This window comes from Agelaius phoeniceus, chromosome Z (genome assembly GCF_051311805.1).
Source record: "Agelaius phoeniceus isolate bAgePho1 chromosome Z, bAgePho1.hap1, whole genome shotgun sequence".
NCBI lineage: Eukaryota > Metazoa > Chordata > Aves > Passeriformes > Icteridae > Agelaius > Agelaius phoeniceus.
The window spans coordinates 44,454,163-44,473,299 of NC_135303.1; the positions used below are offsets into that span (position 1 = coordinate 44,454,163).

The 19,137-nt window shown below is 38.4% G+C and overlaps 1 protein-coding gene across 9 annotated transcripts in view; it reads right to left on the reverse strand.

The window, feature by feature from the left end:
* MOB3B (MOB kinase activator 3B) overlaps nt 1–19,137 on the reverse strand; it is an 86,660-nt gene that overhangs the window by 37,371 nt on the left and 30,152 nt on the right. For 5 of the 9 annotated variants that reach the window (XM_077171246.1, XM_077171251.1, XM_077171248.1 and 2 more), the window contains one exon: nt 12,153–12,761. In XM_077171246.1, the coding sequence (XP_077027361.1) occupies nt 12,153–12,570 (418 nt within the window). In that variant the 5' untranslated portion in view covers nt 12,571–12,761. Of the gene's footprint in view, nt 1–12,152; nt 12,762–14,049; nt 14,277–14,626; nt 16,216–19,137 lie in introns of those variants that run through there. The other 4 variants (XM_054652159.2, XM_077171245.1, XM_077171247.1 and 1 more) reach the window with 3 other exon arrangements.

The following is a 19,137-nucleotide window of genomic DNA, read 5'->3' on the forward strand; positions in this document are numbered from 1 at the left end:
ATTCACTGCTTAGGCACACAGAGCCTACATTGAACACTAGGGTAGGAGAAGGAAAGTTTATTGCCTGAATACAGCTTATGCAGACCTATCCACATCCACATGGCCTGAAGAAGATAACAGAGAAGGCAACTGTTTACATTATTTCTTTTACTCATCAGATCTGTTTGTAGTTCAAGCATTTGGCCCTGCCACAGATACATTTATAAGATTGGCTTTAATATTTTGGCTTTGAACACCAAAAAGCATATGCAGGATGCACATTTTTTTCACTGCAAGTAGTTTCTGGAATGTGTTGGTTGATGGGTTTCAATCAACACTGCTCAGTTTACAGTCAGTTACAGCATTAAGAAGAGAATGAAAGAGAATTATTAAATTCCAGATTCTGTTGCATATCCGTGCAATTTCAGTCAAATAGAAAGTAGATTTTCATGGGGGTAACAGCTCTGCACAGAGGTAACTTATGGATAGATTAGAGACTGTAGATGAAATTCTACAGGGCTTAAAAACCATGACCCTGTGAAGTTGTACACCTCCCATGAACAACCACAGGATGGTTTTTTAAGGAGCAAGAAAGCAAGTCACATAGGCCTGTGCTGGTGGACTGGGAAAACACAACTCCCAGATATCAAGGACTCAACACCAATTAGCTCTCACCACCTACAGACATTCCTTATATTGGTCATCTTTATAGAAGTGTTTGCATTGCTGCTCTGAAAATTCAAGGCTTCTGCTTTGATTTTTTCAGGCCATTGAAAAGGTGTAAGAGGGCATTTTATGCTTTCTTGGATAGACCCATAAAAGCAGAAAGGAATAACCTCCTAAAGCTTCTAAGTTTTGTTTAGGTTTTCTGAAGTCAGGCAGTCCCCTGGCATATAACAGATTTCCATGCTAGAACCAAAGCACAGATTTGCCCTATCAAAACATGGAGCATAAGCTGGTGAGTATCCATTTTTGTTGAGTTGTTCTAGTGTTTTCAGTTACTTTATTTTCCACCATTCAATATGGACCTATGCATACTTCAAAAACTTTTCAGCTATATACTTTTCGAAGTTTCCATTAGCTAGGAAGTTGTAGAAAACCTGTGTTGGGAGTACTACAGGACTGCCAGCCAATATGAACAATTCTATGCTCAAACACCATTTTTGACAGGAAAACAATTTTCCATTTTCAATTTTCCATAAACAGGGAAAAACTCATTACTTTAAACTCATTACTGGAACATTAAATAAAGAAACATGTTTTACAGCAGTGCCTCTAGTATTTGTGTACACAGCACCAGCTGTGAATCCTGTGTGGTACTGATAGTTTGATAGTTATGACAAAGGCATGAACAAACTCTTTTCCCTTAGTGAACCAATGATGACTTGAACCTGCTTTTAAGAGTAATTCAGCTTTTCCTGAATGTAGCACATAAACTTAAATCTGTTCTATTTTAATGAATGGCTGAATTACTCTATCACAGTCTTGTGGAACATATACAGCAAGCCTTGGGTCCCTTTGCTAAGGACAGAGGGACAGTGAATAAGCAGGAGGTTTGCGTGGACTGTAGAAAAGTTTTCTAATAAAATTAACATTGCCCTTAACAATGCAAAGATTGGCAATGGTGCAAGACTGACGTCTGCTTTTTTCTCCTCCTCTACTTCCTAAGCAACCTTATATGTTCATGTTCAGGGTTGCATGCACTTATATTTTTCAAAAAGAAAAAGGATACTGTTGTCCTTCCTAAAAGGTTAAAGTTCTCTGTTAAGGTCCCAGACCTCTTACAACCCTTAATAATCAATACGCTAGAAGAAATACAGCTGTCTTTTTCAGAATCACATTGAAGTCTAGATTTCAAGTTGCTTACCTCAAAGTACTGAGTAGCTGAGGAATAGAGTATTGACAATCCTCTGCATGAGGGAATACAGTGGCCCACATACCATAAAAATAGTGTATACAACAACCATGGAGCTAAAGGGAAGCCACTCAGAGTGTCTGAAATGAACTCCCTTCAGAATGACCCCCATCATCCCTACCTTTAACTTCTTTGGTATCGCCTTAACAAATATAAACACACTCATGAAGAAAAGAGATCCATAAGACGCAGTTATGCAGACAAGGACTAATCATGTCATGTGCAGCACTATCAGTGAGTATTCAGCTGAAAACACTGACCAAACAAATATGATGCAGAAAAATCCATCCTCGCAGAAGCCATACTAAACTACTTTTCTTCCTGTTATATAATATAATAATTTTATATGTTTATATATATATATATGTATATGTATTGTTATATATATATATATATATATATATATATAATATATATATATATATATATATATATATATAAATAATTTTTCTTCCTGTAATCTCTTGCTGACTTTTTTTTCTATGAGCATGTAAAGCTCCTCAAGGCAGAGAACTTCTGCAGAACTAGGCATAGAAATGTACAAATACAGTTGTCTTCTAATCGTTAACACACAAGTGACTTAATCACACCTATAAATACTCCTATTGAAAACAATCAAACTTTAAAAGGTTTGATGGTTTTCTCTGTGGCATTATCAGAATGAATACTGTACTTACAGGTTATCTGAATATATAATTCTTGGCTTTGTGTTTAAAGATAAAAGAATGAAATTATTTAGGTTTGAAAAAAAAAGACCCTTTAGATGAAGTCAAATCATAAACCTAGCACTGTCAAGTTCATCACTAAGACATGTGTCCAAGTACCTTCTACATGACATCTACATGTCTTTCAAATACTTCCAAATGACTCAACCACTTCTCTGGGCAGCTTGTTCCAGTGCTTAACAATGCTTTTCATGGAGCAATTTTCCCCAATATTCAATCAAAACTCCTCCTAGCACAACATGGGGTTATTTTCTCTTGTCTGGTTGCTGACTACCTGAGATCAGTGGCTGACCCTCACCTGGCTGCAACCAGGCGGGCTGTAGAGAGCAATGCCCCTCTCAGACTCCTTTTCTCCAGACTAAACACACCCAGGTCCCTAACCACTCCACAAAAGACCTGTGCTCCAGACCCTTCACCAGCCTTGTTGCCCTTCTCTGAAATCGCTCCAGCACCTCAATGTCTTTCTTGTAGGGAGAGGCCCACAACTAGGCACAGGATTCAAGGTGGACCTCACCATTGCCCTGGTCCTGCTGGCCACATTATTTTTGGCTTTTAGCTGCACAATGTTTTTTTTATCCAAGTATTTTCTACATACATATTTGACTTTCTTCAAAAAATACCTATAAAATACATGAGAACCTCATTTAAAAGCAACTAATAAGTTTTCTCCCTCCTAAAGTTTCTGCTTTTGCTCCATATATCATATATTCATAATCTATATGAATTTAGAAGGCCAAATTTCTACTTGAAAGAGGATGGAGAAACTTACAAGAGAGTATTGATGTTTCTGTCTGAAGCAAAAATCTTCTCCTAGACTTAGGACTTCCAAAAGTTCCCTAAGAGCCACACTAAGCATCACTTCAGCCACTCAACAGTGAAATCAAATTGAGGTTGTTGTTTAAACCAATTAGGACTAAATTATTTTATTTTCATGCCTCTATGATCACACTTCATTCTGATGATTGTTACCATATATTGGGTGCAGCTGATGATGCCATGTTATCAGGGCATACATCTCTTCCCTGGGCCAGATTGTGCATAAAACAATGCCCCAAAGTGCCAGTGTTGTGCTCAGAAGATTGACCTTGAGGATGAAAATACATTTCTCAAAGTAGGGACTACTTCTCATGGAGCAATTTTCTACAATATTTTCTACAATATTTCTGAGCTTAAACAACAACTTCAATTTGGCAAAAAAAACATAAGCAAGAGGTAGTCACTAAAAAAATTTATTCCTGTGAATCTGATTTTGTTTGTGTTCCAAACAATGAACTAGCAAAGTCATTATGATATGTAAATTCTTCTCCTACACACATTCTGCCTCGAAGCCTGTGACACAAAGTCTTTTTTAGAAGGTTTTACATAAGAAGCTATTCTTCTTGTTCATCACAGGAAGGAATTCACACATCACTGCAGAATGCAGAGTGCTCAGTTCACAAAAACCCACTTTACAAGGTAAAGTATGTTCAAGGTATCACATTTTCCCACACCTTTTGAGTTGGGCACAAGCTCAACCCCAGCATGCCTACTTAAAAATTGTAGACATTGGCTGTGCTGTGAAGGTGGCTAAAGAGAAGAGGTCACAAGTTCAGTTAGGGTAGAAGTTGTGGTCATGGCATTTCTGAATCTCTGAGAGACTAATTTAAGTAATGTCCCACAACATATGTACTGACAACATGCTGAAAAGCTGAATTCCTCAAGAACAAGGGAGATGGCAGATATTGGACAAACCACCCCAGTTCCTACATGGGACACCATTTCTTGTGGGTGTTCTGTACTTTTTTCTTCCTCCAAAACCAGCATCAGACTGAGCAGAGATCCTGAAACCTTTGCAGAGCCAGTTAATACATCCTCTTCCTCTCAAATTTTCCCTCCACCACCATTCATACCACCACTTGAGTTGATTTCCTTTTATTTCCCTCAAGTTTGAGACATGGAGAATGAAGAAAGCCACTGAGACCTGCTTCTTAGTCTGTTAGTAAAAGTGCGTTGTAGCCCTTAATGACTACCACAATACTGAAAACATGTCACACAAGGCATCAGACTCCCAGTACACATTCTCCAGGTGAGACAGCATTCCTTCGTACCAGCAGTGCTAAATCCTTCCCATGGAAAAGCAGAGAATACACTAATAGATTTGCACTTACTTTCTGCTGCACGTATTTTCTTCTATCATCAAAACTAGATTGCAGAATGGGTTAATTCATATGTCTGAGCTGGCAGTGGACCTTTAGGTACCTCAAATGATACACAGAGCAACAGACCAAGGGGGTACACTGAGGAAGGCTTGTCAGTGATATGGCTTCAGGACCAGACTACTAGTCTAGACTACTCCCAAGCTTCAGTCCCTATTATTGTAAAAGTAGGATACTTAAACTAATCAAGGCATTTTAGATATCAGATACAAATAGGGAATCAAATTCCTCCAAGATATAATCAGTCAGCAAGAAAGTAATTCAATGCTAAGAAGACCAGATTGCTAACTGCTAAACTGCATCACTCACCATCCAGATGGACTTAATACAATTTTCATCAATCTTTTGTGATGATACTCTTGAAGCATGCTAGGTTTGTGGGCTGGTTCATATGCCAGCTTAGGTTACTTTGAATCATCTGTTAGATCCTGAACCACAGGGGCAGGAAAAAGGTGCAAGGAGGAGGAAGCTCAAATGTGTAATCTAATAGTAAAATATCTACCTGATATTTTCCAAGCACATATATTTCAAGACACCAAACTCTCTAAGAGCATAGCTGTGCTGCTGCTATAACATTCGTATAGGCACAGAATTCATAATGTTTAATAACTGGAAAAAAGCTGTAGCCATAGGACAGTCTGTATTTTGCAGAATTTTCTTTATTTCATTGACATAAAGAATAATTCAAAGCTCTTGGCAGGCACATCCATGTTGAAGGAGTGACCAAGAAAGGGCAGCAACAGGGACAAGAAGGTAAACCTTACAAAATAAAACCCTTCTACAGACCAAATTCATCAATAGTGTGACACGTGCAAAGATCAAGCAGAAAGGATTGTTTGGATTTTACATTGGTCTTCAGGTGGTAGACTACAGCTATATGCATCTAGCACTGGGTGACTGGATTACCAGTTAACAGACAGCAATCTGACCTCTCCCTTTGCTCCCAGGCAAAGCTTTGTCTTAAAAAAAATGGAAACATACCAGCTATAGAGATTGCATATTTTTGATTGTGGGGTGGGTGTGCTTGAAACAATGGCAGTTCCTAGATAGTGCAATTGCAACAGCAGCAAAAAAATGAACAAAAAGTGTATGCAGGAAATGCCAGCAAGCACCACTTTGCCCACACTATGGACACTTCCTCGTACTTTTGAACAGAAAAAGACAGGCATAACTGTAATAAAAGAAAACTGTAGAAAATTCTACAGTACCACAATATTAGTAGGAAACCATAGAAAATTTTGAATTATATCTACAAAGTCCCTCCAGAATCTTGGTCTGCTTTTGTAGGTGAATTGTTGTGACATACTAGGCTCCTTTCTTTGAAAGCAGCATCACACACATGCTCTTTGCAAAACCTGAAGCTGTTAGATAGCAAAATTTGCTAGCCAAACATGGAACAGCCAAAGTATTGATAAAGATACATTAATTTTTCAGCTGAAGTCCTAGGCTTTAAATATGTTTGAAGTATTTTTATTTTGATCAGCAATGACTAGGCTATTTGATTAATTAATAACTTTTAAAATCCTCCTATACGAGAACTCTCATACCTTAAAAGTGATTTTGTACATCCTTTAAATGTCAAACTGTGGTTTCTTAAACTGCTTAATCAGGTTTTAATAAATTTAGCTCTTTTAGTTCCTTAGGCAGCCTGGCAGTGCTGAAATTGGAATTAAGAATCATGAATATTTAAAGCTAGCACTGGTTTTGGGAAGTCTGCATCCCATCAGATTAGGTTGCTTGGGGTGTTATTCTGACTGGTCTTGAAAACCCTGAAGGATGGAGATGGCACAACCTTTGGTCTCTGTCAACTACTTTTCTTCAATTTTCTTCTTCTTCTTTCCCATTTTTTTTTTTTAATTGGGAAAAAAAATTCATTATGTCAAGCCAGAAAAGAAGTGAATTTTCTGTTAGTTTCAGCAACATTTTCTGTTGCTTGACCATCTTCTCATTTCAATCTGTGGACCAGATGAAGAAATCATGTGGTGATGTTCTTTGGCCTGTGTTATGCTGGTGTTCAGATTAGAATAAATGACATAATGCCCTGTGGCCTTAAATTTCTGTGTACCTTTCCCAGTGACTCTTACAACAGAAAAAACCTCAGCATTCCATTCACTGAAAAGTGAATGGAATCCCAACAAGACATAATTACTCTCATTTTAAGGCTGCAATAAGTACAGGAAAGAACCTAAAGCAAATTAATTTATCATGGTTTGAAATCAGGATTTAAAGGGAGCACAGAAAAATAGAATTTTTCTGTGAGAATTCTTTCCAAGAAAAAAATCTTTCTTAGCTCCTTTTTTGAGGTTGCCAAAACTCATTTGATGAAAGCTGATACAGTTCAACAAAAAGTGCATCTTTTCCTAGGATCTACTGCTTTCCATTCCAAATTATTTCTTCAGACTGTTTACCAAAGGCTGAGAAATATATTCCTTGAAAAGTGTTAAACAGTGAGACTAGTAGGTGCCCTAAAGAGAAACTAGTACTTACCAAAGAATTTACTCTAAAGCTAAATAAACACCAGGCACATTACAAAAACTAATTTTGGAGATGGATAGCTTCAGTAGTGGCTGAGCAGGTGTACAGACTCTGTTCTATTACTGCATTCTCATCCACTAAGGACATAAGAACATAATCATGTATACAATCTTCTACAGATGGTGAGGCCATTTTATAAAAACAGTTGTTCAAGTTTTGCTATACAAAGAAGCGGTCTTGATATTCAGCACCTGCTTTTATCACATGCACACAATTCTTGACAGTTCTTTTTCCATGCAACCAGCTCCCTGTAAGTGGGAGAGTGGTTGAGGGATAAGGCTTTTTATAATAAAATGAATAAATCAGAAGGACAGGGGAAAGCAGAAAGGAAATCAGACCACATCAGACCACAGATGACTGGTAAGAGGCCATAGGCCATTGTGCCAGTATAAACACTGACAAGGTTAAATATAACATTTATAACAATTTATAACTCAATTGCATTTGTGGGGTTTTTTGGTTTGTTTTTTTGTTGTTTGTTTTTTTTTTTTTTACCACTGAGGAAAACCACCACCACAAAATGAAGATCCCACCAAACCTGGCTATTCCTACTCTGAAATTATTTTCCTTGTGTGGTGGTTTGACAGGAAACGTGTTTTTTGGGATGCTGTGTTTTGGCCAATGGATATTCAGACTTTAATATTGGCATTTAACCTGGCTATTAGTACATTGGACATGCCTCTGAGAACACGGGGTTAAAAGCAGAGCTCTCCCATGGGAGGGTCCTTTTGGGTTTCCGGCGGGAAAGAGTTCGGGTCTCTCCCCCAGCCCAGCTGCTGGCTGGGCAGGGGGAGGGGAAAAGCCATGTGGCCGGGAGAGGTAGGCCTGAGCCCCGGGGTGGAAGGGTGGAAGAGAGAAAGAGAGAGACCGGGAGCCATCGGGCAGCCCCCCCTGAGAGACACAGAGAGAGAGAGAGAGAGAGAGAGAGAGAGAGAGAGAGAGAGAGAGAGAGAGAGACCGGGAGCCATCGGGCAGCCCCCCCTGAGAGACATAGAGAGAGAGAGCCGCTGCCTGGGACTGTAACCTTGAGACTGGATAAACATGGGCCTGTGCCGGCAGCACGGCTGGGACGGAGAAGAAGGGGGGGGTGCAGCTGGCTGCTGGTAGGAGCTTTTGGCCCCTTTTCAGAGAATGAGAACTTTACAGATCATTGATAGAGTGGAAGACGAGGAAGGAAATGTGCAAGTGTGAGAGAGGTCTGGGCAAGTGAGAAATAGTGGAAGAGTAGAGAAGAATCCTAGTGGGAAGAGATGATGGAGTGGCTTTTGCTGGACTCTTTTTGTACAGCCATGGAGAGAACCATGTTCCTTGTGACACAGAGACTGCATTCTAGGGGGAGGCAATGGCCACAAAACCAAGAGGGTTCAGTGTTGGTGCCCCTCGGCCCCAGGGGTGAAAAAATATGGGGGGGACAGGTGTCCCAAAGGAGAGATTGTGGGGACAGGTGTCCTAAAGGAGAGACTGTGCCTTTTTTGGATCGGGACAGAGCATCCTTAAAAAGACAACCCTAGAAGCAGCTCTGGTCCGTGTTCAGTGGTGAGAGCACTGGACATGAAAGGAAGAGGTCACGATGGCAGATGTACTCCAGGCAGTGCCACGAGTGACACGGAAACACACGAGGCTTCAGCTGTGTTTCCAGGGGAAGCCCATGGTACAAGAAGGACTCCTCTCCTCTTGATGAACTGAGGATTGATTGTTTGAAGAGTGGTGCTGGACTAAGAGTTGGTGATTTGAGGAATAGATGTATTGTGTTGGAAATTTGGTGGGAGGAGGAAATGTATTTGTAAGGTTTTCATTTTCCCTGTGTGTGTGTTCCTTTTTATCCATAGTTGTAGTGTAGTTGATAAAGTTTTGTTTTCTTTCTTCCCTAAGTAGGAGCCTGCTTTGCTTATTCCTGGTCACATCTCACAGCAGCTACCAGGGAGAAGGTATCTTCATGGGGGCACTGGCATTGTGCCAGTGTCAAACCATGACACCTTGAAACTAGCTCCTCAGTGAAAGCTGCACTTAATTACAGTTCTTGAAATCCTTCTTTAGATAGTTTCCATGAGACATGCTAAATGAAAGAGCTAAAGTTTAATAGGATTAAGCTGAGAAAAAGTGTGTTCAGGGTTTCTGTGAACAGCACTTACTAACCCAACTCTGGATCTCCTCATTAAACTTTTCTGCTAATGAAAAAGTCAGCCCAAATACCATCCACTGGACACATTTTTTTTCCTAGAACAATTATCTTTAGACTAGAAAGATTCAAAGCAATGAAGCAATCTCTAATTTACAGCCACTCAATACTTTAAAACTGTTGTCCTATTAGTAAGGTCATATATAAGCCTGTTTTGTTTTCTGAGTATATAATCTTTCAAAATTTATTTCAGCTGCTGTGAAGAATGAAGAATTGTCATATTCATCACCATTAATTTATGTGAATGAAAATAGATATTTTAATTAGCACTATGCCTATGGTGCACAGGCTAACCAAAAGGCTGCTGCAGAACAGGTAGGAATAAACAGTACCTAACACAGCAACCAAGGTTCCCTCTCTGATCACTTGTGAAATGCAGCACAGGTAACAATACACACGTTCAGTGAATTTCATTCAACAGCTTTATAATGCATTACTCAGATAGGTTTACAGGTAGTATCACATTCAAATTTGGGACTGATATGAAAATCAACCAAAAAGATTCTTTTGTAAGGCAAGTTACCCCAGGAACAGATCCAAACTTCCCTTTGCATGTCTCCTAAGTAGGGACTTGTTCACATAAGAGATACCCAGAATACTAAATACAACATAGCATATATTTGTCTCTGAATTGAAAGATCTAAAGGCTCCCAAACAATTTTATCAACAGTTTCATATGGAAAGCGGCTAATCAAAAAGAAAATGAGAAATATGCAGGGGGCCAGCATGGTATCTGCAACAAAGGCTGGAGAGGAGGCAAGAAAGTAATAGGGGTAGAAGCGCTGCTCTAATAATGCTCTAAAGGTATCTATAGAATCTCTTTACAGGACGGTCCAATCATGTCAGTCTGTAAAATGAATACAGCACAGTATACAAGCAATACAAGCAGACTTGTCCCTTTCCTTTGGATCAATTCAGAGTAAGACAAAGATTTTTATGAACATTGGGCTTTCCTGTTTTTACTTTTAGCAGTGTCCAGCCCCATTTTAGAGACCAGACGTCTTTCCCCTCCTTCAGTTGTTTCATGTTTGATTTAATTGACAACAGCAGAAGCTGATGGGAGAAGTAGACTGAGAGTATTTATTGATGTCATTCTTAGCTTACAATAGGTAAACCATCAGGACAAAAATTCCTTCAGAAGCGTCTTATTACAAATATAATGGCAGAGCATCTAGGGCTGAATGCTTGTGTGTTAGAGATTATTAGTTGGTTCAGTAAAACCCATCAGCACACCATTTGTGCTACCTGCTCCCTATATCTGCTGACAAACACTTTCTACTTATGCAAATGACACAAAAACAAAACAATATTGGAATACTCCAAGGAAGAAATTTGGTATAACGAAAGCCTGCAGAAATACCAGTGGAAGCAAAATCATCTATTTCTCTGCACCTTCAAACAATCTTCAACTCCAAAAATCATTTACCCTAAAGAAACAAAAAGCAACCAATGCTTGAGAAATCAAACCCATTTTTCACCTACAAAAAATATATGATACTGCTTCTTCTGATATCATCCATCTTCTTGCCATGTTGTCAAAGTCCAGATTAAAAATGTAATTAATGCATCCTTTCTACCTATTAGAGTAGAACGGAAAAGTGATAGAAACTATGAAACAAACCACAGATTTGTCCAGATAGATAGCCATCAAGTCCAAGTGTAAGGTATTTCAAAGGTCTGTAAACACTGATAGACACAGACTCTCGATGCATGATCTACCAATTAGTCGCAGGACCTAGCTGCCTATAAACTCCAAAATATTGGGCTGAGCTTATCTAAACATATGGCATTCTTCCTGTTTGTTACTCATCTGGGACAACTAATACACAACAACTTGCATTTCTTACAGAAAGCCCCCAGCGTTTCCATTTGAAAATAGTAAATCAGGACCCATTAATTAAAACTGCTAAAAATCAAGCAAGTACATTTCGAAAGCATAACTTTTTTGTTGTTGCATGCAGCCATAGCTAAATATTTATGCTGTCTACACTACACAATGCATTCTTCCACTTTCAGCAAGGATACTTTAACCTACTTGTGCCACTCTTCAGAGAGAATATTATAAAAGGAAATTTGTGAAGCTGTTAACAGCTCTCTCATCTAGGCTGTCTGCTTAAATAATAACAATGCTTATTAGTTATATGTAGTACTGAAAACAATACTTTGGAGAATAATTAACAACTTGTGAGTTTTGGATGAGAAATCAAGAGAGGGTGGGAGGGCTAAGTTCATTGCATTCTTGATTCTCCACTGTCTTGTTTATAAATGTACACTATGAGAGCAGTCTGACCAGTTTTGCTTTCCATCCATTCTGTATGTAAGTAGCTGGCCAAAGTGCAAAGCCTTACACATTTGATTAGTTTTCAAGAAGGTATTAATGCAATGCTGATCACACTCAGTGATTAAACTCAGAGGCTCATTAGGGATAAACATTTAAGGCTAACAAACACTACCATACCTAGAAACCATAGTTAACATTTCATAAACTACATACTATTTCTGATCCCTCCTACTACCCACCTGCTGTTCAACAGCTTTTATGTCCCTAAATATGTGGGAAAAGAACATGCTTAGTACAAGAATGAAAGGCAGTTTATGCTTTAGGACTTCTTCCTTACACTTACCTACACTTGTGGGAAATATATCCTCATTGTTGATTTGCACCTCAATCCAGTCCATGAGAAGATTCATATATTGGGGTGCAGGCAGTGCTGTGGGCTTCTTGTACTTCAAGTCATCCTGCCACCGATACTCGTACTTGGGGCCTCCAGACATCACTGGGCAACTCCTCTCCGTGCAGAACTCACAGATAGTCCCATAAATGAGGTTGATCCTATTGAAGAAGTCGACAACATGAACAGCCACCCAGTCATTCTGGTCTTCTCCACTGGGCAACTGCACAGCTGCTTTCAAGTCCACACCTGAGTTGAGAGATGCTTGCGCTCGTTTGTGAAGTTCAAACCTCTGGGTTCCAGGTTCAAACTTACGTTTTGGGCGGAAAGTCTTATCTTTATTGAAGACTTGCTTGAGTGCTATGGACATGTCTGTTAATCTTCTGCACTGAAGTAGCTGGCAGGAAAGCACGTCTGAGATTTAATGCAAGTATCTGGAAACAGCTGCTCTCTATCACAGGCTTTCCAGGCCCTGCTCTTTTTCCCAGAGAAGCTTGTATCAACTTCAGAGCAATTTATTAGCTCTTCCTCTTGAAAGCCCCCCTGAATGACTTCATTTCCCTAAGGATACAGAAACAATACACATCAATGGCAAATTCAAGACTGGTCCCATCAGTTTGCTACTTTTTTTCCAGAATTTTCTAGCAATTATAAGATAAAATATAATGTGTAATATGCTAGCCTTAAAAGCTGCCCAATCCCTAACTAGATGACTTAATTTTTTTTAAGTGACTCATTTTTTGAAGTATTAAGGAATTAACTTCTCTGTTCTTTTAAAATATCTACCCCAATAGAGGTTCTTAAGTTATAAAGATGGGAATTCAATAAATCTTGTATGATCAAATTTTAAAACCAACGTTTTCACTTTGCTACATTTTTACAGCCACTGTATAACATTCAAAATGTGCATATAAGTCAAGTAGGAAAAAAAACTATGTGACAATTTAGAATCTTTATCTAACTGCTCCTGTAGCTACCAATGGGGCCTCTAACCAATTGCCATAGCTTCAGTGCTCATCTCTGTGGCAAAAAGAAATCAGCAAGCAAAACTTATCCATATTTGTTCTCTGTTTTAAATTATTGAGGTGTTCACTTTTGCAAACCACATAGAACAAATAAGAAGGATAACTATGGTATTGCACAGAAATAATTCCTGTTTCCCACAAAACTGTATGGAGATTGTTACTTTTATTGACCCACCTTCAGAAATTCAGTAGTAGACTTAGATTTTTATTGGATTGTGTACAACTATTAGCAATTGTGAAGCCACCACTTTTCTATAGCTCTCTTCATCTTCTTTACAGGGAAATACTTGGCATTGTTCTTACAAAAGCAAGAGCATAGACTTTGTGTTGTTCCATCTAACCTAAGCAGGCAGTGGAATGGTTTCAACAGTGAGCCTGACTGAACAAATTACTGCATTACAGCTTTGTTTGCTCTCATATTTGTACAAGAAAGAAAGTATATTATCACTAAATCTATACACTTAGAGTGACAGGATAGAGAGGAGCTGGTTCAATTAGACTTTTGTTTTAGTACTAAAGATTTTGTGAATAAATACAGAGAATAAACATTTCATTCTGTGCAATATTAAATTAAATAACACAATATATGTTAAACCTGCATAGCAATACAAAAATCCTCCCTTATCAGTGGCCAATTCTTACGGGATTATCTGTGTTGCACTGTTTTCCTTAACCAAAATCATGTCCATGAAAATTTTACAAGGCAGTGTGTGCCTAGCACTAAATTCTTCTGAAGACAGTTGCCTGAGGCATTGCTGAGGGGCAAAAAGGAAGAGAAAAAGGTGTTGCTTTCTTCTTAATATCCACAAGAAAGTAACACCTACCTTAGCAAAGAGAAATTTGGTGTGCTAGACCCTGTGTCCCCACAATAGGATGTAAGTGGCCACAAAAAAATCCTCTTCCAAACATGTGAAAGACTATCATGCAAGCTAATTTGTTGGTAAGCAGCAGTCACATGGAATCAGCAGAGAAGTGCTTGCTTTAACTTTTCCTGATGGCATGATGGAGGGATATTCCAATCATTACCTTGTAAACAGTCATTTTTCCATATCTGCAAAATCCAAGAAGTTTTGGAATTAGCTCCAGGGAGATTATTGTCATATCTGACATGACCCTTGAGTAATATTCAAAGACTGAGATCCTGAATATTCCAGTCCAGAAATTCTTTCCTTGACAAAGATCAGGGAAAGAAGACTTTAAAGTAGCCTTGGAACAGTTAAGTGTCATTGGCAGGAAATGAAGGTACTTTTAAATAGTCAACTTTGCCCTACAATTTGTTGTTTGTTACTAAGACCCAAAACTTCCAGCCTCAAATACTCTGTGGCAGCCATCTGTTTATTTAAAAGCCCTTAAAAACATAGGTGAGTAGTGCTGCATGGACTGAGCCTGTGACTGACACACCTGAAGATGGCATGGAGCCAATGTCCCAGTTTGCAATAATAAGCAGGTTAAGTCCAGAATTTTACAACTCAGGTAATTACTTTCTTCCCCACATTAATACACCTGGTGCTCTTATGTGGTTTGACTCCCTTCATCACCTGCAAATATTCATCAGAATATGTAAGGAGTTTTATTTAAAGCGACAAGCTGAGCAGCAAATAAAACTCATCTTCAAAAGAGACACTTTGAAACACAGTACTCACAGCAATTAAAGCTCCTTCAAGAAAAAAAGAACACACTGTATTTTATAAGCTATTTTCTACTAAATATGCAAACAAAATGAATCACATTAAATAATGTTTCCCACTCCTCTCCATATATTCAGGAAATCTGCATAAAATTAATTAATTCAGAGAAAATTCAACCGAAACATTCAGCAAACAACTCATTATCTCAAGTCTTATGTTGATGTTGAAGGTCTCTGTAGAAGCACACACACATTCTGGTCAAATTCACCTCTAAGACTCATCTAAAAAATTATTCTACTGTGCAGCCAGATGAAACTGTTCTTTACCTCACCCGGGCAGAATCAGAACAAACAAGAACTTCCTACACATTTTGTGTCTGGAGAATCTTCTGTTCAGTATCCTGCAATAAAAGCCAAGGCTGTTCCTCTTTCATCTTCCTGTAACCTTCCAAAATACAAAGTACAAAGCTTGTATCTCACTGTTTAACTTCTCTTAAGAGATACAGCTCTGCTAAGAGCTTATTTTTTCCCTCTTTCTCTGTTTAGAAATATGACTGAAGACTGTGCAATGCCAGGGGATGAACAGACTTGTTTACTCATGTATTCTCACATACAAGAATGAAAAATAGAAAACTATAAGACCTGACCTTCACAAAATACTGCAGTGAATCAACCCTATGAAATACTTTTTTTTTTGCATCCTGGTTCTTGATGGTATTTGCTATCTAATTAACTATTATCTTTACTCAAAAGCTAACAGAAATGATCAAAGAAATAAAAATTTAGGCTTTTGTAAACATTTACAAACAACATTACCACTACTTCCTTGGAATAAAGAAGCTTTTCCTTTATTGACAGGAGACAAAGGAGCAGGCTCACCTTATTTTCAGTAGTGATCAAGCACAGGCATTTTAGGTTTGGATCCTTCAGAGGCTGATGCTAATGGGAGAACTCTAGACAAAATCATTGTGCTCTAAGACCATCTTTTCTGCTTAGGCAATAAAGTGGCTGGTGTTAATGACAGGATGGCCACTCCTTTGCTGAGGCCTGATTCACTAATCCGTTTCAGGAACTCTACCTTTAGACTTCCAGCACTCCCTGTACTGTGCTTGAATCAACAATCATGACAAGAGGTTTTTCATTTCATCCTAAACCACATACTGTCAATTAAAACTTTGTATGGCGGAACTTAAAAATCAAAGCTATTGCTTCAAAACTGCATAACATCAGCAAAAATGAAAACTCATCAGATAGCTTCAACAACAAATGACAAACAAAATCTCACCATTTTTAAAGCACTGAGAATGTAACTTGCTTTGCCAGTCATTACATTCACTTCTATGACAGTTTTCACCTTACAAGAATGAAAAATGCTTCCAGTTTCATGATCTCAACTGGTCTTGGGGGAACTGCTTCAAAACTGAAACACTGTGGACAATGTGATATGGGTCACACTGAATCATAACTCCTTGAAACCCGTGGTACAGTACCACCCACTCTCATTCCACATAAAACTAAATTTGTCTCTTGGTAAGAGATACTTTGCAGTTTACTGTTACAGTAATGCCAACAGAACTGCTCCTGATTTATACTTGTGTCAAAACTGATAAAAACGTGCTTCTAGTCTTTTATGACAGGTTCTAATTATACATAAAGGCATAAAGAATAACGTTATCACTCATGGTATTTGGCTTAATGGTATACTGGGACAGTGTCCTGCACATCCCTCCGAACTAAATGACTGTCCTGGTATGGGCAGCTCAGAAAGGTAATTCCTCCCAATGATTTAGTTTCTCTTTTTTTTCAGAGCAATGTATTTCTGGGACAGTCACCAACATCTTTTCCTGGTGGACTATTCCAAAGCATTTATAATGCAGCTGGGTGAATTCCCTTGCTGGGGAATTTACCATTCTCAGAGCTATGCCTGAGAATGGTAAACACAGATGTGGAGATGGTCTCAGGACAACCAGACCTCATAAGCTTCATCCATGGCATCACCATAGTGACCAACTCTGTCCTCCAGTTTGTGCACAGACAGAGACAGAAACTTGGCCCAAAATCACGTATACCAACATCTGGAAATAATAAACCAGTCCTACTGATGCAGATACCATTAAAAAAAAAAAAAACACAACAAACACACATCATGACCAGCATCATATCAGAGTCATTGCTGTGTTAAAAGCATACTATATACTTTCTCCACATATTTTCTATTAAATCACAGGGAACAAGAATGTTAAATGACACACTGTTTCTAGACACATACCTTTCATCATGATATTCTAGGGAGAGTTACACAAGCTTTAGAGGTCTGCTGGGAAGGTAGCTAATATAAATCCTCTTTTATTAAACCAGACAGTGAAGAAACATTATTTCTCCAAGAAAAAGCACACACAGAGATGATTATCCAGCAATGCACAATATGAAAACCAACTCTGCATCAGCTCGCTTCTACATTTTTATATTTTTCTCTTTAAAATCTAAGTCTCCACTCCCCATTCTATCAGGAGTGATACTGGTTGAGTTACAATTTCCTTTCCTCTAAAGCTGCTGGGGTTACTTTGTGCTAGTAACCAAAATAATGACCTGCAGACTCAAGACACTCAGGCAGATTAGAAAGAAGCCTTCTCACAGTCAGAAACACTTCTAACATATAACTATATGCATTCATTTGACATGCAATAACTACCTTATGCTCTGTCTGGGCATGGGGAAAAAAAAGGGGCAAGTGATTTTGCAAGACTAACAAAAAACTGCAATTGTAAACAATCACAGGAATCACCATATTGTTTCCATAATGAAAGTATTAAGGTCCAATGGAGCAAATATAAGTAACCTTTGATACTTTTCTAAGGTAGAAGGCTGGAAAGGGAAAGCAAGATACAATGGATAGCTGTCCATAAAACTGTGTGCTTTAAAAATGAACGCAGCTATGAAACAAGAGATAAATAGTTGTTAAATTGGATCAGCCTGAAATAAATGATTTATGATTCTTAAAAAATACTGAGGTTTTCATAGGGATAAAATTGAAAAATAATATTTGGCTAAAGAACACAATCACTGTCATGACTGAGTAGGAATGGCTTGGGCTTAGATCAGGGCACAAAAGATAACATTTGCAGTCATTCTTAGACTGATGCCCTTAAATATTGCATCATATTTTCCATGAGCATGTTAGGTGATGTTAGGTAGAACTATTGAATTTATGTATCCCAATAATTTATTTAAAAATATTTAATTCCAATTCTTTCAACAAAGTTCCCTCCTATACAGATGGAGATGCGCCTCTTTCCTTTTAGGAAAATTGGTTGTACAGAACAATTAGAAGTTGACTTAAACAGCAGTAATTTCTATGATGAAGTGCATCAGCTGTTTAACAGCAGCAGAATCAGGTATGAGTGCTCAAATCCTAGATGATAAGTGCTGTTTAATAATGCAAATGAAGCATGCTTTTTCTCGATGGGGTAAATGTTTATGTTTTAACAGATAACTGGCTGCTCAAGTAGTATAATTCTAGTGCCTTTTACAAATCTTAAATCCAATTACACCTCATCTGAAATTCTGCAAAAGTACACTGATCACCACAAAGGAACTGAAAATACCCTGATGCTTATTTGCTACAAGTTTATATTGGTTACAGCATCCATGGCATTCTAGTGAGGAATGTGCACTTCCTGTAGTATATAATGTAAGGTGAATTGAAATAAGTATCTCTCAGAACTACAGTAAAGAAACTACAAAAGATACATTAGTTAGATTACACTGAAATTCAGCTTATGTTCCCCTGTTACCCAGGAATATGAGGTCTTAACCCATTACAGGCTGAAAGTCATGCAGGGTTGTATATGGCCACATTATTTTTCTAAAAATTCAGTCCCACTTTCTCTTCTCTCTTTTCATGTTCCTACATTCTTGACATCTCCCCTATGATACCTGGCCCAAGCATTTATACATCCCCTTGTAGGGAGCTGTATGAGACTCACACGTAAACTTTAATAATTAAAAAAACCACAGATTTTTCATCCCAATCAACTTCTTTGATCCTGTTTTGTCACACAAAACAGAGAAAAGGAGAATATAAGAAAAGGTGTGTGGAAGGCAGAGGATGAGACAGATGGACTAAAACCCTATGGGAGTGGTTATTTAGCCACAGCCACTTAAGTGAATTACGTTTGCCATAACAATTTCAGACCTCCCAAACTTTCAAGCAGATGGGGAACTCCCTTTAGCTCAGGCAACTACTGACAGAGTGACAGATCACAGTGAAGCATGCAGTTCTGAC